This window comes from Sphaeramia orbicularis, chromosome 22 (genome assembly GCF_902148855.1).
Source record: "Sphaeramia orbicularis chromosome 22, fSphaOr1.1, whole genome shotgun sequence".
Lineage (NCBI taxonomy): Eukaryota > Metazoa > Chordata > Actinopteri > Kurtiformes > Apogonidae > Sphaeramia > Sphaeramia orbicularis.
In genome coordinates this window covers 10,420,882-10,444,900 of record NC_043978.1, presented here as the reverse complement: position 1 = coordinate 10,444,900, position 24,019 = coordinate 10,420,882, and the positions used below count along the sequence as shown (strand labels likewise).

General features: G+C 35.0%; 2 protein-coding genes across 3 annotated transcripts in view; both read right to left on the bottom strand.

Annotated features, from left to right (window-relative positions):
• Positions 1-1,752: 1,752 nt before the first annotated feature.
• Positions 1,753-16,673, bottom strand: LOC115413460 (ubiquitin-conjugating enzyme E2 D2-like). Its single transcript, XM_030126321.1, has 7 exons — positions 16,245-16,673; positions 14,126-14,189; positions 13,055-13,086; positions 12,774-12,851; positions 12,094-12,199; positions 7,538-7,631; positions 1,753-2,889 (listed from the first exon to the last, which is right to left on the bottom strand). Exons 1-7 carry the CDS (start codon positions 16,266-16,268, stop codon positions 2,844-2,846), a joined length of 444 nt encoding a protein of 147 aa, XP_029982181.1. The 5' UTR covers positions 16,269-16,673; the 3' UTR covers positions 1,753-2,843.
• A 2,913-nt stretch (positions 16,674-19,586) lies between these two features.
• Positions 19,587-24,019, bottom strand: part of LOC115413455 (RING finger protein 145) — a 27,929-nt gene continuing 23,496 nt past the window's right edge. For both annotated transcript variants that reach the window (XM_030126314.1, XM_030126313.1), the window contains exon 11: positions 19,587-20,490. In XM_030126314.1, coding sequence (XP_029982174.1) covers positions 19,816-20,490 — 675 coding nt within the window. In that variant the 3' untranslated portion in view covers positions 19,587-19,815. The remainder of the gene's footprint in view (positions 20,491-24,019) is intronic.

Genomic DNA, 24,019 nt, shown 5'->3' with positions numbered 1-24,019 from the left:
TATACATACATGTACATATACATATAAATACATATACATACTGTCTGTGTACATACTTATATTGTGCATATTTCTTTCATTTGTTGTATAGAATTAACTGTTTGTATATTTTAGTATTTCTTTGTCATTTTTCATATATTGTCAGTACTCTTCAGTCTTCAGCAGATATTTCAGTATAATTTGGTGATATTTTAGTCTTTTTGCTGCTAAACTGATTTTCACTGTTCCTGAAACAAAGATCTATTTTATAAAAATGAAGGAAAAATTAGATGCACCACAAATGTCACAAAAATGGAGGATTATTTGATTTATCCAGTTTAAGGACTTATAAAAGTGAAATATTCTATATTTGACACAATTAACACTGTAGATATTGTATAAATCATTTCACAAAACATGATTTAACCCTCAAAAACCAAAACCATCTACTGATCTAAACTGTTTAATACCTGCTGATCCACTAATCCTATCAATACATGTAAATAACTGGTGTAAAATACAGTTCTTCATCTTTGCATGGTCATCAGATATGACCCATTTGGACGTTCAGAGGCTCTGTAGTTACCATGGAAACACTGTCATCTTCTACAACATTGATTCACCAGTAAAACCTCTGGAGTTGGAGCAATGACAGTGGACAGACACACTGGGTTTATATACGTAAATAAGTAAAATGAATTTTTTTTTTTTAAAAATGTGAAAAAAATAAGCAAAACATGTTACTAAAATGAAGTAAAGAAAAAAAGAATAAACTAAGCAACAAAATGAACAAAAACAGCCAAAGTGATCAATAAAATGAACTAAATAATAAAGTGATGAGTGAAATAAGCCACAAACTGAAGAAAATTCCAGAAAAAAAAAATTAAATAGGCAAGAAAATCTAGTAAAATAAATCAAAATAAACAACAAAATGAAGAAAAATACATGTAAACCCCCCCAAGTTGGATCAGTGACAGTGGATGGACACACTGAGTTTATACAAGTAAAATGAATTTTTTAAAAATGTGAAAAAATAAGCAAAACTTTTATTAAAATGAAGTAAAAAAGAATAAAACAAGCAACAAAATGGAGTTGGAATTGGATCAGTGACAGTGGATGGACACACTGGGTTTATATATGTTAAGTAGAATGAATTTTTTTTAAAAATGTAAAAAAAAAAAAAAGCAAAAATTTTACTAAAATTATAAAAGAATAAGCAACAAAATGAACAAAAAAAGGCCAAGTGACCAATAAAATGAACAAAATATGAATAAAATAAGCCATAAACTGAAGAAGTCAAGAAAAAATTAGACAAGAAAATCTAGAAAAATAAACCAAAATAAGCAATAAAATATATGTTAGTAAGAAAAATTAAAGAAACGTGAAAAAATGTTAAAAAAAAAAAAAAAGTACTAAAATGAGGTAAAAAAAAATAAATAAATAAAATAAGTGACAGAATGAACAAAAAAAAAGCCAAAGTGATCAATAAAATGAACAAAATAATAAAGTGATATGAGTGAAATAAGCCCCAAACTAAAGAAAATTGAGGAAAAAATTAAAAAAGACAAGAAAATCTAGAAAAATAAACCAAACAAGCCAAAAAAACCAAAAACCAAAAGTAAAACCCATGGAGTTGGACCAATGACAGTGGATGGAGATACTTATTTTTATGTTCAGATAATGATACGTATATTTTTTAAATGTCACTTTTTTCCGTTTCATATAGAAGAAGAACAGGAGGAAAGTGCGTCTGAAATGAACCACTCACGTCCGTTTATGGTTGAAGTAACTTTATTGAAGGGAAACTAAAAAGAAACAGAGCCACCAGTTGAGTATCAACCATCAGCTTTGCGTCGATCTTTTTAAGGGGCTACAAGAAGACAGTGTTCGAGTGGGCGTGAAACTAAGAGAGCGCATCTACTGGCTTCTAAAAACCAAACAGAAAATAGAAAGCCTTGGAGGGGAACCGAGTATCTGTGACCGTTCAGCCGGACAATCCACGGAATTCTGCAGACACATCCCATAATAAGAGCCTACCTTTATTAACATGCATAAAATACAACATTGAACTTCTTATATTTTTGTTTCCTTAACATTGATAATATATTGCTGTGCTTCTCTGGACACACTTTGACGGTGGAATCAGATACACTTCTGTCCATGTGTGGTTTTCTAGACTAATGATCGGAACAAACACCAGTTCAGGAGCCGACGACCAGTTCTTTTTTTGTTTTGTTTTTTTTAAACATGATTTTTTTTCCCCAGATGAAATGCAGCAGATTAGATTTTTTTTTTTGCAAATTTTACTTCGACTTTAAAAAATTTACATAGTGGAGAAAAAAAAAGCTTTTTTCTACAAGTGCTTCAATTGTAAACCTAGCCTGCAGTGAATTAAATCGTCTTATTTATCTATTTTTTTTTTTATTGTTTTTTTTTTTTTTCTTCCAGTTGCATCAGATTCGACCGAGTGTGTGCAGAGTAAATGACGAACCATCGATTCTGGGTTGAACAGAACTGACTGGTGCATGCTCCAACCACGGTGGGGTGGGTTTTTTTGTTTTTTTTTTTGTGTGTGTGTTTAAAGCCCGTTTTATATGAAAAAACAGGAAAACTTCACAGAAACTGGCACGTGTCCTAAAGAGAAAACACTATCTTCTTATGAGCGCGCAGGTGGAAAAAGGAGGGGTAAAATGTTCCGATTAACCCAAAAAACAAAACAGAAAAAAAAAAACAGTTTAACAAAAAAAAAAAAAAAAAAAAAAAAGTTAAACAAAAGAAAGTGGAAAAAAAAGAAAAAAAACAGAATCCTGGAATAAGTTTGAACCAGCAACCCATGTCTTCCACCGGCCGTTGAAACGCTGCCATCACATCGCGTACTTTTGTGTCCATTCTTTTGCCGTTTTGGAGTATCTGAAAAAAAAAAAAAAGACAGAAAAAAAACAAAAAAACACAAACATTAGCTCAAAATCTCATTGACAGTTTTTAAACACGAAAAAACACATTGGTTGTTTTGTCCCCAAACGTCTCATGCAGGTTGTGTTTAAGACAGAGCAAGCAAACGCATCATCATCCTCCTCCTCCCAAATGTGTCAATACGTCGCCGTGGTAACTAGGGGTGTGTATTTGCAAGAATCTGGCGATATGATACAAATCACAATACTAGGATCACGATACGATATATCACAATACTGTTAAAAAGGCCATTTTTTATTGGTTTTGTTTCTTTTATAAAATATTATTTCCTGGAAGTAGGGATGTAACCATATGACAATTTCATATCACAGTTATTGTGACCAAAATTATCACGGTTATTATTATCACGGTATTATTATCACGGCTCAAAATGTTCAAAAAGTACTAATACACACACTGAAATAATTTAACCAAGTTGTACTTTAAAATATAAATAAATAAACAAATAAAATAACTGGCACAATGTACCTTCTGTTGCACAAACATTTAAGTATTAATCCTTAATGGTCTGAGCCTATTTAGGCCGTTTATCAGTACTTTAGATTTTGCCTTTATATACTATATAAACAAATGTTTACTATACCCATGTTTGGTATCTTTTTTTTTCTTCAGCAAAACTTCATCTATATTATCTTTCTATTATTTTTTTCACTTTAACCTACTATATCAACACAAAAGGCCAGAAAACACAAAAAATATATAAAATCCGATTTGAAAAATGTGTATAATTTATTGCATAAATAACACACAGATGCTTCACGAACCTTTTCAAAGACATTAAAAGTGAATATTGGTTCCAAATATTAGGTATATACAATTAAAATTGTAATAAATTAAAACTATACTCAAATATTTGACATAAAAGCAGATCTTTACATAGGTGTTCTTCCCCTAAAACTGCGTTAATCAAACACGGTTATCATGATAATTAGAATTTAAATGGTAATACTAACCGTCTGCAATTTTACCGCGGTTTATTGTTAGACCGGTAATCGTTACATCCCTACCTGGAAGAATTGAATTACACCAGAAATCTGCACAAATACTAAACACATTTTTATTTGATCACAACAGGATCTAATGCTATATCACAAAATGTTCCTGTGTTGAAACTGAAATTCTGTTTTACAGACATTACAGTTTAAGATCCTGTTTAAATGTTCGTATTCTATTAGTTCAGAACTAACTTCAGAACATTATTTTTGTGCAATCCCAACAAAGGAACAAACATTATTTAATAAAACAGTGTTAAATAATAATAAATAAAATATAAACAAAAAAGAAAAAGAAAAACGAACCTCCACAATATCTGCATTTGAATAAATACCTAAAAAATATCGATACAGTACTTTTTAATATCGATACAGTATTGTGAAATGAAATATCGCAATATATTACAGAACCGATATTTTCTTACACCCCTAGCGGTAACCGACGCCGCGTAGGGAATAAACAACCCCCGAACTTTGACACATCGAGCATCCTCTTCAGGTAGAAAACAGGATGCGGCAAACGGTTTCATGCTGTTAGTCGCTGGATCTTCATGCAGCAGGAAAAAAAACAAAAAACAAAAAAAACAAATCAAATCAATCAGACCCATTAAGACCATTATTAGTCAGTTTGATGTGTGAGACCGAGCAGCTCCAGGTTCAAACGGGACAATTTACAGATTTTCTTGCGTCACATTTAATTTTATTGGTGGGACCTCCACAGACACCGCCCCCCCCTTCAGGTTTATAACTCTGCTTTCCCATTGTCAGTAAATACATCTGATGAAGTCTGATGAAAGACCAAATGTTTTCACGAGTCAAACCAGTCCACTTGAACTTCAAAAACTACTGGAAATCCTTTTTTTTTTGTTACTTTGTCTACTCGTCTTCCTCTGATAACGCTCTGGGATTTTCAACGGGTTTCAGGCATCATCGCTAAACTCTCCGTTGGACTTTAATTGTATTAGGTAACAGTGTGGTAAAGCCGGTGTTGGACATTTACACACCCAACCTCCCAGAGCTCAAAAAAACCAAAACAAAAAAACAACAACCAGGATCCATCAAAAGGGGTGGAGCTTCATAAATGGGTCCTTTTATGATCAAGAATGTATCTTAACAAGGGCTGTGTATCGGCAAGAATCGGCTACTAGGATAATGATACGATATATTATGATACTGTTAAAAAGGCAATTTTTTGTTTGTTTCGGTTTTTTTAATGATTATTTGCTGGAGATTTCCTGAGATTTGACCCGCGACACTGTCTTTCAACCAGCGCAGCGATGTTTTTTTTTTTGTGTGTGTGTCTGATTGTCCAGTATAATGATAACGAGATTTGAATTTGAAAAAATATATTCCTTTGTCTTGGAGCAAAGTGCTGCAGACAGGAAATGAGAACAATATAATCAACACCCCTTTGTGTGCCTTGGTATTGTCTGACGCCCGCCCGCCAACATCACTTGCCTTACACTCATTGGGTGACAATGAGACTTCAATTTATCTTATTTAAACGGACCGATCACCTGTGGAAAATTACATCTAAAATTTAGCCTGTGCGTGCGTGTAGTGTGAGTGCTACTCCGATTATCCCTACTTTTGTGCAAGTGAATATTTGTATCAGTTTGTGTCAAGTTCCCATATGGAATAATTCCCATCAATAATTACCATTCACAAATTGAGGAAAAAAACAAAACAAAACAAAAAAAAACAGTTTTTGCTTTTAATCATTGTTGTAACAAAGACAAAAACTTGGCTTCATTCCTCAAAATTTGCCCCTCAAAATGCAGGAAATAGTGTTTCAGAGAGTTATACATTTCAAAATTTTCCGGGGGAGGATGCCCCCGTACCCCCCCACCACGGTGCCCCTACAATGTGAAAAAAATTCTAGGGAGAACCCTGAATGCTAAACACATTTTTATTTGATCCCTACAGGATCTAATGCTATATCACAAAATGTTCCTGTGTTCAAGCTGAAATTCTGTTTCACAGACATTACAGTTTAAGATCCTGTGCAAATGTTCATATTCTATTAGTTCAGAACTAACATCAGAACATTATTTTTGTGCAATCCCAACAAAGGAACGAACATTATTTAATAAAAGAGTGTTGAATAATAATAATAATAATAATAATAATAATAAATACAATATAAACAAAAAAGAACAACTAAAAAACTAAAATGAACCTCCACCATATCTGCATTTGAATAAATACCTAAAAGTATCGATAAAGTACTTTTCAATACAGTACTATGAAATGAAACATTGCGATGTACTACAGAACCGATATTTTCTTACACCCCTATCAGGCAAGTGACTATTTTTGGTCATTTCCACAAACATTAAATGTGGGTCCAGTCCTGTGCCTCAGTGAGATCCAGAACCATGTTGTTTTTTATAAAACTATAGTGATTCAGACAGATTTTATAAACATGTTGAAGCTGTAAATAGTGAATGTGTGATTTTTGTTGGTTTATGATTTTATAACAGTTGTTTTATTGCTTGTATTTACTTTTTAGCAAGTGCTGCTGGGACGTTTTATACAATGAGGAAGGAGACTGTTGTCACGGCAACCAACGAGGAGGTAAATGACGATGTCCGATAACACACTACGGTTGAAATGTTGAATTTCAGAGCATTTGAATGAGTGTCCTGTAAAGAGTTAATATGCTTTATGATAGTTGGATGTTTTTAATAATCTACAGTCGTGGTGTTCGCTGTGAACGCTGGGACGACTGTGTGTGTTTAATTAAACTGGTTTTGTTTGTCGTTCACGTGTGTTCTAACTAGGGATGTAACGATAGGAAAATTTCATATCACGGTTATCGTGACCAAAATTATCATGGTTATCTTTATTAACACGGTATTGTTGAAATGTGCTCAAAAATGTTCAAAAAGTACTAATACACAACCTGAAATAACATAACTAAGTTGTATTTTGAAAAACAAACAAGCAAAAAACCCAGATAAAATAATTGGCACAATGTACTTTCCATTGGCAGAAACATTCCAATATTAACATGTAAACGTCAAACATAAATGTACACTACAGATGGAACCGTATGGACACTGTTTGACCATTTTCCATATCAAGTTTGTGTTGAAAGTGCGGTAATCAAACACGGTTATCGTGATAATTACAATTTAAAGTGGTATAATACTAACAGTCGGGAATTTTACCACGGTTTATGGTTATACTGGTAATTGTTACATCCCTAGTTCTGACCACATATTAGTGCGATGGGTTAAATGTGTGGAATAATTCCAAGTCCAAGCCCACACTGCAGTCACAGACGTCAGATAAGCAATCCAAAATGATGCCAAACCAACACAAACCAATCCCATGTCACCAGCCAAGATGCAGCGCTGGCTCTTGGCCTTACCCTAAAGCATGGCATACTTGGCCGTCCACTCCTGAGCTAGTTTATTGTACCTGACAGAGTAGAACTAGGTTACACAACACACCCAGGTGGTCTCCAGTGAACATCCACCTCTGACTCAGCCATCAAGTCTACATCTACACAAGGCCTTCCATCCGTCTGGAGCACATGTTATACATAAATGTATATATTAACTGTACAGGGAACACGTGGTACTTACTTCTGATTATCTGTTTTGTAGATTCGTGCGATCTCTGGCACTAGTGGGTCATCAGGGTTTGGGTCACATAGGAGTGAGCAAATGGAGAGAAGAACTAAAAAACAAACAAACAAACAAAAAAAACCAATAGAATTCAGGTTAAATTCACAACATGATTCATACGGAACATACAGTATAGGCCTGTCATGATAACCAGTCCCTCCAGAAAAACACCATTATGAGATCGTATAAAAAATAGCGCACATAATGCTGGGGTCTGCATTTTTTCAAAAAGGACGCATATTCATTGCAATAATAGCATATTTCAGAACGTGAAAAATATTTTAGAAATTTAGAGGTAGACCATTTAAAATCATAGTCATGGTTAAAAAAAAAAAAAAAAAAAAATCTGATGAGAGAAATGAAGTCCAAACCATCTCTGAGTCATTTTGGAAACAAAGATAACAATTTAACCCAAACTAACCAATGCAATGATATTTATCCCAACATAAAACTATATTATATTATATTGGTTATTATTGTTTTGCATCCCAGACCCCTGTTGGAAAAGAAACACCTGAATTCAATGTGTCCACACACTTTTGTCCATTTGTGTATGAGTTCGGTCATTGTTCTATGAGGATAATATGTCAAAACTAAACACTTGCAGAAACTCATTTTCATTGCTGATATTCTGGCTTTCACTAAAGAATCCAAAACAACCAAATGATTGAACATCTAAAAGTGGGATTGTCAGATTTCCGTTGTTTATTCTTCTTTTCTTGCAGCAGGATTAGTTCTGCACAATTAAACCGTCACAATCACATCAGTCTGTATAATTATATAATTGCTCGTCTTGGTGAAAGTCGTCTGCTGGAATGAAGGGGATTATTCTCCTTTTTCTGTCTGTTATTATGAAAGAGCTGCAGCTACACACCGAACAGAGGAATGCTGGAACAAAGACACAAGACCTGATGTACAGTACTTTTGTTTCCATCTATCCTTAAAGTATCCTGATGTGTAAATTTACTCAACGTCGTCCAAGTTCAAGCCAAACAACACAGTGAACTTTGACCCCTATTCCAGGGGGACAGTGGAGGTTGAATGACCTACATATATGTGTGGAAACAGGTCTGAATATGAGATTATTAATCTGCAAAAGGATGAAGTGGAGAGAACATTTATGTGGTTCTCAGTTATTTAGAAAAGACAGAATCGGATAAACTTCACAAGTGCAACAGGATGAAAATGTCCAAGACGGGAACGTCCAACCAGTATTATTCAGGTTCCACATTCAGCTCCATTTGATCTAAAGTGGGTCAGACCAGTAAAATAATAACCTATGAATTAATACTACCGTTTCCCTTTACTTTTAGTGGGAAAAAAAAAGTGCAATTTTAACAATATTACGTCTCAGTTTATCATTTCCACATGTACATTACAACTTACAGACCACAGTGGATCTACAAATACACAAAACATTTAATAACAAACAAAATATTGATAAAACTGCACTGATTTTTCTGAGGAAGTTTCAGGTTGTTCTAGGGGGTTTAGATCATCCCCATATTTTTAACCGAGGTTTAGATTTTCCACAGTTTTATGAAAGTTTGTAAATTTAAACATTTTCTGAGTGTGTACATATCATTTATTATTTTTACTTGCTTGTAAAAAGTCACCTATTGCACACTTGCTGCTTTATCACTATTATTATTGCTACTTTTTGTCACTTTAGCCACTTTAATAAATTTGTTTCCATTTTATTATATCTTACCTCTTTATTTTTCTATTGTGCTGACACACATCATCTTGTGCTGCTGTACACTTTAATTTCCAATGGGGGATCAATAAAGTATATGTTATCCTACTTTATTGTTAATTTCCACTAGTACTTTCTAATGTGAAATTGCCTATTTTTTTTTTCACTGTTGTTTTTCATAGTTATTATTGTTCTTATGTTCTTATGTGTACATTCAGTGTTTGTGCTGCTTTTGGAGGGTTTTCCCAAGGATCAATAAAGTTCTATCTAATCTTTAAATAACAGTGTAAAAAAACAGTAAAATAAATGAATAAAAATCAATCAATCAATCAATCAATTAATTAATTAATTAATAATTTAAAAAAAAAAAAAAAAAAAAAAAAGGTTCACTGCAAAGGAACTTTAAAAATTAAAAAAAAAATGCAAAGTCAATTTTTTAATTAAAAAAGGCTAAACTTATCCTTTCCTGGGTCTCAGGTGGTGACAATAGGATATCCACATTTATCTGAATATGTCGTTCTATATGAGGGACTTTTAACCCTCAGCCTTCTAATAAACACATGACAAGTCCAGCCTGTACATTAATGTTTAGAATTAATTTGCATATTTAGAGACGTTTGCATTTAACATGTTAAGACTCTGTGTGGAATTTCTCGCTGCATTAATAACCTTCCTATCTTCAGGTAGACAAATTATCTGCAGCTACTCGGAGGTTCTCGGCAACAGCCTCAAAGAAAGCATTTGTCGACGACACCCCAAAGCCATCGCACACATTCCTATGGATAACAGCGCCGGCAGCTCGCCAAGTGGTTTCACACAAGCATTAAACACCATCTGCTCTGTACGCCTTTAAACAACCAGAGCTTCTGCAGGTTCTGACACGTTCAGGTGAAGACTTTAAGACCTGTATTATCTGATGATTCATTCGATTTAAGATCTATTTCACAACAACCCCCCCCCCCCCCCCCCCCCAGTTATGTAAGGGGACATGTCATTTCAGGTTTCGTGATGTAACCGGACACTTATTTAATGTGACGTCATCCACTGGGTCTGACGTCTTCAGCCAATAAGATTTAAGTCCAGACAAAAATCCCATTCAGGACATTTTACAGCCTGAAATTCAGATGATTCGACTCCAGGCTTTTCAAGGACAGATGACGACTTACATTAGATCCTGTGAGTCACGTGTTTTTTGTTTTTTCATAATTTAATGTATTTGTCTCGTTTCTACGTTTTAACTTCATTATATTCAACAGATTTCAACATCCATCGGGTCTTATTTCTATATTACTTTATAATAATACAGTGGGTTTTAATTTCAGTCTCATGCAGGGTTTCCTCCACATTATGAATCTTAAGTGCAGCAGCTTACAATGAAGTACTTTATTATCAGAAAATAAACTTTTATGAAGTGGGGGGTTGGTTCATTTGCAAAATCTGCTGATAGTTTCGACAAGTAAATTGGATTCTTTGACCCATTTTCTAAATGTCACAATATCTGTCCAGGATTTTAAGCCAAATAATTACAATCTTTAGAGCATCTATCCCTAAAAATGTTATATTTCTGTGTTCATTGTGTTTATTTACTTCATCAAGTACTTTGAGCTACACTGAGGCTAAAAAAGTTACGTTTTAAATTTATGTTTAAGTGTATTTATTACTACAAAAAAACCCACTAAGGCTAATTGTAAAACTACACACACATAGGAAAAGGCTTTTTGTGCATTAAATCCAGGGTGTTTACAGGGATCAGATGAATATAATAAATATATTGACTTTTTCCAGATCCTTTAACAAATCAAGCATAATTTGGATCAAATCATGCCTTTTCTTACTCGCGTAAATTAGCTTTTTCATATATGATGGCAAGTGTTATGCATTTCTATGGTTAAAATAAAATTTTGCAAGAAAAGTATAATTAAAAATACAGTATTATGTTTTTTTTGCGGAAGAATCAACTCAGTTTGACAAAAAGAAAATAGAAAATGGGCCATTTGTGACAATTAGGACCTCACAGATGAACCTTTGTGATTGTTTAATGACTTTAATATGACATAAATGAAGACAGTAAGACTCTTAAAGGAGTGATATTTTGCTTTTTTAAATAGAATTCTTCATTTTCCCACATTTCCCTGTGGTCTCCATAAACTGTAAATGCTCTGCTTGGGTCTGAATTCTCCATTCATTCAACTCCACAGGTCCACCTTCAACCCTACTTCTGAGTAATGACACCAGAAAGGTGGTTTGGAGCGCTGGCCCTTTAAATGCACATGAGCCACTTCAGGCCCCGCCCCCTCCAGGTTGTCGGCTGTGCTGCTCTGTCCCGTTCAACCAACAACTGATTATTTTAGGTAATGGGCTCCAGGTTTGGACATATTTTCAGTCTGGACTACAACCGCTGCTGCTGACAATTATGGAGAAATACTGGAGAAATGTTGGTCTGAAGTCTGGACCTGATATGTGCAAATGTGGAGACGGAACTAGTTATAAAACGGAACAAATTAAGAAGGAATTAAAACAGCTTGTAGAAATCCACTGGATATTTGCCCAAATGAATATAAAGATAATTTTGCAGCAGCTGGAAGGTTCAAATTCAAATTATATGAACTATTAGGGTCCAAATACACAAATAAATGAACCACAGACTAAGAAAAGTGGGTTTAAATAAATATGAGCCTTTTAAATGTGTTGCAGACGCACTGTCGTCAGCTTCTCTGGTCAAATCATCATGAATCACGTGTCATGTCAACGTTAATGACTCACGTCCAGGTTTTGACACGTCGTAGATATAGTTTCAGCCTCTTGTCATCGTACTCACCTTTAGAAATAGTAAGTGCAGGAGACCACTGTGATCTGAGTATATCCAGACAGATACTGCCGTTACTGTTAATATTTGGGTGGTAAATTCTTGTTGTAAATGCAACCTGGAAGAGGAAATAAAAAGAAAAAACATAAGTCTGTAACATGAAGCCAAAACAAGTCCATGCCGGGCTGATGACGCATGACGTTCATGACTAACAGCCTCAGGAATGACAGGTAATACTTCAGGTTATTGTCGCGGTCAGAGAACACGTTTATGGTCCAGGTTCGGTTTTATTTACAACTGTTTTGTTGTTTCCTTGTAGCAAATATGGAATGTGAGGACTTTACTGTAACAAACCACTAGTCGTGATGAGCCTGGAGGGTGACTACAGGTGGTGCTTTAATGTCTTTCATTAGTTTAATATATAAACAAATGAACACCTTTGTTTTGTTTTTTTTTGTTTTGTTCCTTTCTTTCGTTTTTCTTCTTCTTCTTTCCTTCCTCTTTTCTCACTCTATCAATGCAGTTTATTTCTGAAAGTGCATTTGTTGCATTGTGTTGATATTAAAAATGACACATAATGTACCAATCGGGACATTTCAAATTTGTACAATGATAAAGCTTCGAAATAAAAATATCTGAAACTTCAACTTAAATGAACACGTGAGCGACCCATTTGGAATACTTGTGCTTACCTTGGGTGGTTTGAAGGGGTAGTCTGTTGGAAAATGAATTGTCAAGAAGAAAACACCTCCCTGATAAGGACTGTCAGTCTGAAAGAAGGAATGACATTTGCATAGTTGGGAAAAGAATGAGCCGCATTTCCTGTCCACAGCTGCACATTATCAAGTCAAATTTCAACCTTTATGGTGTGAATATATGTAAAAAAAAAACCAGCCATGGTCATGACCTCAGAGGCAAATATCAGTGATCATGTTACTTTTAGGAGTATTTGGATGGTAAATGATCTACTTACAGGTCCCATGATTGTGGCTTGCCAGTGAAACACTGTAGAGAACAGAGGTAGTGTTAGCAAACAGAAGAGTTCCAGGTATGTCATCAGACAGGTACTGCATTCTCCAAGACCACATCTCCCTGTACAATCTGTATTCTCTAGTATTCTGTTTTCTTAGACACAAATTTAACCCATAAAGACCCAGTGCTGTTTTTGTGGCAGTTCACAAGTGATTTTTTTCACTATTTTTAACTTTCCGTAAGCGATTTATCACCATTTATTCTGATATTATGCTCAGTATTTTTGCATTCAAAAGTGCAAATCAGGTATTTTTCTATATTTAATTCACTGATTATGTAGATGTCCATGAAAACTCAAGTTAAAGTTGAGGGTAACTGCATCAAAAACAGAAGAAAACGTGACTTTTTTCAGTAACATCTGTCATTAACTGAATTACGAAGCCTCTGAACATCCAAATGGGTCATATCTGATGACCATGAAAAGACGACAAACTGTATTTTACACCAATTATTTACATGTATTGATGGAATTAGTGGATCAACAGTTATTTACCTTTTTATATCAGTAAATGGTTTTGGTCACCAGTGGATGTTTGGGTCTTTATGGGTTAACATATTAAAAGCGCTTTGCATTTCCTTGTCTGAATGTTGCCATGTAAATAAACTTACATTCTGGTTTGCATTTCTTTGGTTGGTTAAGGCCTGCTTTTGCACTCAGTTAATAAATTCTGACATTAAAATGTACATTTTTGTTAAAAGTGTAGCATTCAGAGGGTTGTTGTGTTAATTTAAGGTTTGTTTAGACAGTTTCCTCAAAAAAGAACATAATGAGTTAAAGTTTTATGTCATAACATCTGAAACTAGAAAAAAATATTCTGAAAACTTTTAGAGTCATTAAAGTTGATTACCTTGGCTGCAGTTATTCTTACAGTTTCATTATTCTTAGGAAAATTCCCCTTTCAATGTTTTTATTGCGTTTGTTTCTTTTACTTGGTCACACTCGCAAACGTGACCTTGAAAACCTATCAACGAGTGATCCTGTTAAACTTTTGACCACGTATTGGACACTTACTGTCGTCGCCCACAGGGCCGGCGGAGCACTGTGCTGGGGGGTCACGAGCCAGGTCATTAAGCTCCTGTAATGAAAAGAGGTTTACAATGATAAGCAATTAGACAACATAATCTTCACAAACAAAACAAGGAGGCTGAAACTGGAATCGATGCATGGAACGACTAAGTAGCACTTAACATCTAAGCCAATGGTGTCATGACGGACTAATGCTGCTGCGTTTAGTTTAGTCAATACAATCAGTTTTGCTAGACATTTATTGGTATTAAAAATGACTTAATTATTCATCAAGGTGTTTTTTTGCAGTTTTAGGAGAAATAATATTAGGTATTTATGCTTTAAAATTGGACAAAAATGACAATAAAGACCATCTGAAATCCCAACAAAGACTTGTGTCCAGTCACTTCCATCAGCTCGGGGGCCACTTGTTACCACCGTTTACAACAACACCAGACGTATACATATACAACTGGCTTATTTTTAGGGCTACAGCTATTTTAAAAGCAAGGTGGGGCAGCTCACAGTATTTCACAACCAAGTTTATGGATTTTCTTGGAGGAAAACTGTGAGTTCTTAGGATCTCAGGTGGTCTTTTGAACATGAAACGACCCTACAACATCCACACAGCAATGATAAAGAGTCACATTTCACTATTAAACATTATCTATTTGATTTGTGTGAAAAGTTGCATGTTTTTGAAGTAATCTGAGCTGCTACAGGTTGGAGAAGTTGAAGAGTCTTAAATATGGCTTTGCTATTCAGTTGAAGTAAAAACAGCCATCAACAACTTTTTAAAAGTATTAAAAACAAGATTCTGTAAAAATTACTAAGCATGAATTAGTTTTCATAAATGCGCAATTTGATTTACAGCCTTGGAGAAACAGCAAACAGACACAAGAAACAAAACCAAAACCACACTAGGTTGGGACTCAATAATACCAATACAGTAGTTTATCTCTATTTATCAATGTAAAATCACCTCTTCCGTCAAGATTCAAGGCTAATGTTTGACCAAAAGTGGAAGTTAAAGATGATAAGATCATTGTGGTTCTGAGTTATTGGTAAAAGACAGGACCTGATGAACTCGACAAGTGCAACAGGATGTAGCCAGACGTGAAGGATCTAGTACTGCGATTTTGTGCTTACGTTCAGTTTCTACAATACGATATAATTAAACGAAATCTGAGTTTAATTCAAGAACATGAAAACTAAAGTTTAAAGACAATTATTTATAAGGTTATAGCGTATTCATGGTCGGATAAATTTAACTTTACATTTAAGTAACAGAGGCAGACTATTGATGTTGATGAAATCTTAACAACAGAATATATACTAATACAATAAAGCATGTATTTGATAAATAATAAAACACCCTAAAAGCAAAACTACAGATAACATCCTGCCCTACTTTTACTGTTTAACTCTTCTTCCTCCTCCATCAAGTTTTTCCAGCTTCGACTGTTTTACTTTCATTAAGTTAATATGTAACTATTATACAATTGTGAACGTTTACACGCAATGAATTCCCACGATTGACGTTTGGACAAACTTCTGTCGCCAATTTCCTCTGGTAAGTGCCAGAACATACACACCCTGTGATGTACAGAGGCACAAATACCAAGGAAATGTCTCATGAACTCTGACTCTCAACTGCTCTGAGTCATTGCTTCTGGAAACACCAAGTTCAATGGCTATGATGAAACTCCAAGCATCTAGTCAACCCAGCTGATAATAGACTAGTGTAAACGTGTGGTTAAAAGTGACCAAACACCAGCCGACTGTGTTTTTGTGTAACGGTATGAAGTGTTAGGCAATTCATGCGGCCTCCTTCCATCCGTCGAATAATGAACCTGTGATGCTAATGCTAGCTAGCACCAATGATGTTAGCCGGTCGGTTTCCGTGTCAGTTAACCGATTCCACAAGTTAAACCACGTCCATAAATCTCCAACACGGCTCATGTTTCACTAACACTTAAGAACTCAGTCACTTCCGAGTGTGTTTCACCTTTCCAACCTACTCTACCCGTCTACCGCCATGATACATTAGCACGAACACCGCTACATTGTGGGAGGCTAGCGGTGGAAGCTAAGCTAGCGGCTACAGTCCTCGCCATCTTCTTACCTTGTGGATCCTTTTCAGCGCCATTCTGTTTAGATGTTGTTCTCCTTAGTTTTCAATCCAAGTAGTGACTGGCAACCGTGATAATGCCAGGATGATTCAGTGGGAGTTAAATAACTGACACGGGGGTCAAGTCGACGGCCTTTCTTCTCGAGCTAACGTCGTAGTTAGCCGGCTAGCGAGCTAAAACTACGTATGCGCGGAGAGGCTAACAAAGCTAGCTGTGTTAGCCAGCTTAATGTAGCTTCTAATTAGTCTTCAAATTTTCCGCAGTTCGGATGCGTGGCGCTCAGGTGTGCGTGTCTCCGGTTTGCGGCTGAGTAAGTGCGTGTTCCAGGTGGAAGAACCCGGACGGTAGGGATCTGCTGTCGGTGTCGGTGCCTTTTAGCCAACTAGCGGCTGTCTACATGTATGTGAAGCTTTATGAAGTGAAGGCGGTCCGGGCTGCGCTGAGTGACGGGCGGCTGTGACGTCAGACTGATAAAAAAAAAAAAAGAAGACTGGAAAAAACACACACACAAAACAGAAAAAAAACAGGAAGGTTTGGACATAATAACACACACAGGAGGAGAACTCACTGGAGGACACACAGAACATATAGAACATGTGCTTTTATCCCCCTGAATGTAAACAAAAGTTGAAGAATTTAAATGTTTCTTAAAAAAAATAAAACCATGTTTATGTTGACACGGTCCAATCAGAACAAGACAAAATACCAACAAGTCCATCCTTATGTTCCCAGATGGACTTTACTCAACTTTTTATCCTAAAGAAAATAATAAAATCTGTCCCTTTTTAATTTTAATTGTTTAAATTTGAATTTTATCCTGTTTGGCTATTAATTTATATTCTCATACATGATGTTGTTTTATCTCACTCCTTCATTTTTACATTGATTTGCCAGCATCATGTTATCCCAACCCTCTTTCCTCTGATTCACTTAATTTATTCGAAGTGTCATGTTTTTGCATTTGCTGTACACATCTTTTATTGTGTTGCTTGTGTTTTAGTGTCTTTATTTGTTGTGCCCTTCTACTTTGTCTGTCAAAGCACTTTGTAAACTTTGATTTAAAGGTGCTATATAAATAAAGCTATTATTATTAGTGTTATTATTATTATTATTATTATTATTATTATTAAAAAGAACAGAAAAGTTCCATAAGAGTAAAGATTTGACTGGTATATTTTGAGTTAATGTTGTAAAAGCTAGAGTATTCGAAATAAACAATGAACAGAAATGAACAAAATGGATGACAAATAAACACAATTAATAAAATCTTTTTTTTTTTAAATGACCAAAATACTCCAAAATCTAAACCAAATAATGAAGTGAACAAAATTGTCTCCACAGTGATAAAAAACAGTAAACAAACAGAAAAATATAATCAATAAAATCACTTTAAAAATGCAGCAACTTGGCCAGATTTAACCTCCTAAGACCCAGGAAATGTCAGCAAAGTACCAGCTTTTTTTGCTTTTTATTAAATACGTGCCTATATTGGAAACATCATGATGCAACAGTTTTGTCAGATGCAGTTTTTAAAATTTTTATGGAATGTCCTTTGTGGTGGACAGTTTTCTTTTTTTTTTTTTTTTGTATAAAGTTGTGAAACTCTTGTCTACAAATGTGGACAGAAAACCCACAGCTGGGTCTGAGGAGGTGAAGATAAAAATGAAATCATGGCTGAAATCCATGCAGTCATGTACTTATTGTGTATAAATGTCAATACTTTTTTTTTATGGTTGTTGTTGTTGTGAGGTATTACTGATGTGGAACCATGGGTTCTACATCCTCTGATCCACTTCATTCCTTTACTTTTGTGCTAAATTCCACTGACATTTTCAGTTGAATAACCTCTCAGCTGTCATGTCTGTTTCTGCACATGAAATTTGACACCATGGTGACGTGGCCCTATTGTTTATCTGTTGCTAGCTACCTCACTTCAATGATGATTCTGGGCATATCAACATGATTGTAAAGCTATTGTATTCCAAATTTACTAATATCCGCCGAAACAATGGTCCTATCAACTTGCTGTTTTCACTAGTCTGTTCATTGACCAAAAATACATAAGTATGACAAACAGCAGCAGTCAGCTGGGTACGGATTTAGTGTGATGCCCGAGACACACACACACAGAGGCCACTTGGCTTTTATAATATAGATTATTGTATATCATCTTATTGCACTGCAAAAATCAAAATCTTATCAAGTGTATTTTACTCATTTCTAATCCAAATATCTCATCACACTTAAAATCAGAATCACCTAAAGAGGAACTTTTCAGTGAGATATAAGAACCTATTTTTAGACAAAAGATCTGGAAAATCTGATGTCTAGAAATCTTACCAAAATAATTTTCACTTGTTCCACTGGAAGATTTTTTTTTGCTTAATTCAAGATTTTTTTTTTTTTTGCTTAATTCAAGATTTTTTGCTCAATTCATGATATTTTTTTTGCTTAATTCAAGATATTTTTTGCGTAATTCAAGATATTTTTGCCTAATTCCAGATTTTTTGTTTAATTCAAGATTTTTTTGCTTAATTCACATTATTTTTTTTGCTTAATTCAAGATTTTTGCTTGATTCAAGATTTTTTTTACTTAACCAAAAAAAATCTGCCAATGGAACACTGGAAAGTTCCTCTTTAGGTGATTGTGTCTTATTTTAAGTGTGATGAGATATTTGGACTAGAAATGAGAAAAATACGCTTGGTCAGATTTAGATTTTTTGCAGTGTGTACATCGTTATTGATTTTACTGGAGAGAAAATGGGTTTCACATATTGACCTTTACACTCTGATGTGAAAAAACACCACCTTAAGCCGTGTTCATGTGAACCGCCTCGCACTGTGCACCCGGCGTAGCTTTATTATCACCGATACCACAGTAAAAAAAAAAAAAAAGACGACGTACACATTCACAGCAGTAATTAAACACTGACCGGGAGACGACGTCTGCAGTACAAAAAGGCAGATTCATGAATTACAAAGACGACTTCCACATCGTGTGCATGTAAAGGCTTCACAGAAAAACTACCAGACAAAAAAAAAAATTTCACTTTTACTTTGAATCCGGTAGAATTGTTGAATATTAAAAGGAGCTAATTGATTTGTACATCATTTCTACTCGTTTTTACAGTTTCTGTACATAATTTAGACTCTTGGTTCAGTCCTGATGTGTGAACTGAATAGAGCTGAAACTATTAATCGATTAGGTGCTTGAAGCGAATGCAAAAATTCACGATTCGATTAATCGACTCGAATTGATTGAAGGGAAATATTCTATTGCAGTTTTCCTGAATTGAAGCTTCTTTGTGCGTCACAATAAGCGTCCGCGTGAAACACAACCGTGGAACCAATGTTTAACAGCAGAGAAATGAAGGAAACAAAGCTCTGATTCAGGAGAATTGTGGTTGAATGATTTTTTTTTGGATCACTTTGATTCGATTAATCGTTTCAGCTCTAGAACTGAAGCACATTCATTAAACGTTTTCTGTTGGTTCACACAAAAAAAAGGCAAATGTGTCAAATTCACCATTTCACTCCCTTCAAGGCACTGATGATACCGGGCGCTCAGTCCACATTTTCTGTGCTTGTGCAAGAGGAAGAGGCTTCGGACAAACCGGATTGGTCGTCTGCGAGCCCCTGAAGATCTGAATATGTGCCGTGGTCTTCACAAGTCTGAGGATCTGAGTTTTTAACCCCAGAGTTTTGGTTTTCAAGGGTCTGAGGAGATGATTTTTGCGTTTGGGGAGAATCATCACAGCCCTCGTCGTTCTGTGGCACGAGTTCTGCGTTCACCGCTGTGTCCCCGTTCACGGCGTCTAGAGTCAATTGTTTTAACCTCGGATGAAAAGTTTCATCCTGAAGCTTATGTGGAGGTGGAAGGTCGTCTGGAGATCCACCTGCAAAGCCCACGAAGTCCCCGCTGGAGCTGAAACGAAGACCTGGAGATGGATTTTCCTGGTCTTTATCTGCGTTTTCCTGCTGCTCGGGGGAAACGTTGCTCGCTGGATCGCTCTGGAGGTCCTGGTCTCCTCCTCCTCCTGCTCCTCCTCCTCCTCCTCCAGCCGGATCGGGCCCTTCGTGGCCTGGAGACGGAGCTCCAGGGGCCTCTGGACCCGGCGCCGGCGTGGGTCGGACCGTCTGGTGACACATGGGACACGTCTCCTGTACGTACAACCACTTACGGAGGCAGTTTCCGTGGAAGAAATGGCCGCAGTATGTGATGACGGCAGAGCTCATTTCCTGAAAAAAAAAAAAAAAAAAAAAAAAAAAGGAACAACAACAGGTTTATTAGAGTTAATGAATGTCAACAGTTACGGAAAAAAAAGCGCTGGTTTATGACACGTAAAAGGGAATCACAGCATGTTCCTGGAGCCAAACATATAAAAATAACAGCAATTTAATCCTTTTCCTCCCTATTTTATTCACTTTTCTATCTATCTATCTATCTATCTATCTATCTATCTATCTATCTATCTATCTATCTATCTATCTATCTATCTATCTATCTATCTATCTATCTATCTATCTATCTATCTCTCTCTCTCTCTCCTTATTTTGTTCTTTTTGTTGCTTATTAGTTTACTCTTCTTCGTTTTCTTGCCTACTTTGTTGCAGTTTGTTCATTTTCAATAATTTTGCTGCCCTTTTTTTTGTTGATGCTTATATTTGTCCATTTTGTTCCTTATTTTGTTAATTTTTGTACAATTACTTACCTTTTTTAACCATTTTTTAAATTATCTATTTATCAAGCTGAAATATTTTCCATCATTTTGCCCATTTGTATTCATTTTGTGCATTATTTTGTTCTTTTTGTTGCTTATTTAGGTTTATTTTGTTCCTTTTCCTGCCTAGTTTATTCAGTTTTCTCTATCTATCTATCTATCTATCTATCTATCTATCTATCTATCTATCTATCTATCTATCTATCTATCTATCTATCTATCTATCTATCTATCTATCTATCTATCTATCTATCTATCATTTTGTTCTTTTTGTTGCTTATTAGTTTACTCTTCTTCATTTTCTTGCTTATTTTGTTGCATTTTGTTCTTTTTCAATAATTTTGCTGTTTATTTTTTGTTGATGTTTATATTTGTCCATTTTGTTCCTCGTGTTGTTCATTTTTGTAATATTACTTACCTTTTTTAAACCATTTTTTAAATTATCTACTTACCAAGCTGAAACATTTTCCATCATTTTGTTCATTTCTATTCATTTTGTGCATTATTTTGTTCTTTTTGTTGCTTATTTACGTTTATTTTGTTCCTTTTCCTGCCTATTTGGTTCATACAAATAAACATACAAATAAGATATAGCAATTAAATTAAAAACTAAAGTAAACCGGCCGCTAAAGGGGCTAATCCAGACCTGGACTACATGGGGCCCAATAGCTGACCCCGACTGGCCCTCATGAGGTCACTGACAAATTAAAAGTCCATGCAAATACACATCATTGTAACAGATGCAACCAATACAACAGCACTGCTTTTCAGATCAGTAAAATACTATCACAATAACCAATAAATAATGGCAACTCCAAATTTTCTTCTTCGTTTTAGTGTAAAAACGTAAAAATTACATGAAAATGTTTACATTTACAAACTATCCTTTCACAAAAAATGTGAATAACCTGAAAAAACTGAAATGTCTAAAGTGAAATAAGTGTAATTGTACCAATATTCTGCCTTTTATTAAATGTTTTGTGTATTTGTAGATAAACTGTGATCTGTACGTTGTTGATGTACATGTGGAAATAATAAACTGAGGCAGAAAATTGGTAAAACTGAACTTATTTTTCTCAAGAAATTTCAGGTTGTTCATGTTATTTATATTTTTTAAAGGCTAGTTTGTAGATGTAAATATTTTCATACTGTTATTTTACTTTTTTGCACCAAAACATAGAGAAAAGGTTGGAGTTGACATTATTTCTAGGCTATTCTGTTATTATTTTACTGTTCTAACACACTTTAGATCATATTAGTCTGAGCGTGGAACCTGAACTAAAGTGAGTTTGACATCTGTGATCAAAGAGATGCAACTAAAACTAAACTGAACGACTAAATAAAACTAAAACTAATGAAAATGTCTAAAGAACAGAGAACAGTTTGACTTCAAAAGGCAAACAGCAGGGAAAACATTTGTGCAACTGTTGGCTCTTCACACTGTCAGGGTTTTCAGTTCCTGCTTCCTTGACGACAGACTCGTCATTGCAGTGAATGATGCCAGGAAAAGACAATAAAAGCATGGCGGAGGTCCAAAGAAATCTGCCTGAACGCAACAGGAGGAGGTTGGGTTAAACTGGAAAGACAAGGGGAACATGGTGTCAAGGTAAACAACATGTTCCAAATTTGGTTTTATATATAAATATATATATATATATATATATATGTATACATACACAGGGTGGGGAAGCAAAATTTACAATGAACATTTAGTTGTTTTTTCTCAGCAGGCACTACGTCAGTTGTTTTGAAACCAAACATATATTGATGTCATAATCACACCTAACACTATTATCCATACCTTTTCAGAAACTTTTGCCCATATGAGTAATCAGGAAAGCAAACGTCAAAGAGTGTGTGATTTGCTGAATGCACTCGTCACACCAAAGGAGATTTCAAAAATAGTTGGAGTGTCCATAAAGACTGTTTATAATGGAAAGAAGAGAATGACTATGAGCAAAACTATTACGAGAAAGTCTGGAAGATACTATTAAAGAAGAATGGGAGAAGTTGTCACCCGAATATTTGAGAACACTTGCACAAGTTTCAGGAAGCGTGTGAAGGCAGTTATTGAGAAAGAAGGAGGACACATAGAATAAAAACATTTTCTATTATGTCAGTTTTCTTGTGGCAAATAAATTCTCATGACTTTCAATAAACTAATTGGTCATACACTGTCTTTCAATCCCTGCCTCAAAATATTGTAAATTTTGCTTCCCCACCCTGTGTGTGTGTGTGTATATATATATACACACACACACATACATGTATATATATATATATATATATATATATATATATATATATATATATATATATATATATATATATATATATATACACATATATATATACACATATATATAAGGCCTGTAACAGTACACAAAATTTTCGGTTCGGTACGTTTTTGGTTTTCAAAACCACAGTTCAGTTTTTTTTGGTTTGGTACGGGAAGAAAGAAAACCCCTCAAAATGTCTATTAATGCATTTATGAATTTTTTTAAACATTTTTCCCCCAATTTTTGGAGACAATAGAATATAGAAAAACAGGAATAATATAATTCTGCTGCTACAAATTAAATAGAAAATAAAATAAATTATTAATATTACTAAATGTATTTTAAACATTAGTATTACACTTTTCCCTGAAAGGGAGTTTCGAACAAACAAGAAAAATCTAACCACAGTTCTGTCAGTTCACATTCTGCAGAAAAATAACAAAAAAATTCCACATGAAGTGCAACATTAACAAGAGGGTAAACTGGTATTCTGTTTAAACAAACTGAAGAGCAACACTGACAACATAATGAACCAAATTATTTATTTTAGGCCAGAGAACAAACTGTTTTGGACACTGTGTGTATTTATGTGTGCCTGTGTGCACGGGGGATTTTTTTTTTTTTTTTGTCGGAGCCGGGGGGTAGGGGGGGCACGCAGTTATATACCTGGGGGTGCAGTCCATAATTAACACTTTCAGTGCCATGGGCCGATTAAATCGGCTTTACGAAAACAACCAGTAAAGTGCCACGGGCCGATCAGATCGGCTT

Excerpts from the sequence above, each read along its gene's own strand:
- LOC115413460 (XM_030126321.1), bottom strand. The coding sequence starts at position 16,268 with ATGGCGCTGAAAAGGATCCACAAG. Across the intron at positions 14,190-16,244 it reads CGCTGAAAAGGATCCACAAG|GAGCTTAATGACCTGGCTCG; the intron begins GTAAGAAGATGG and ends TTTTCATTACAG. Across the intron at positions 12,200-12,773 it reads ACCCCTTCAAACCACCCAAG|GTTGCATTTACAACAAGAAT; the intron begins GTAAGCACAAGT and ends TTCCTCTTCCAG.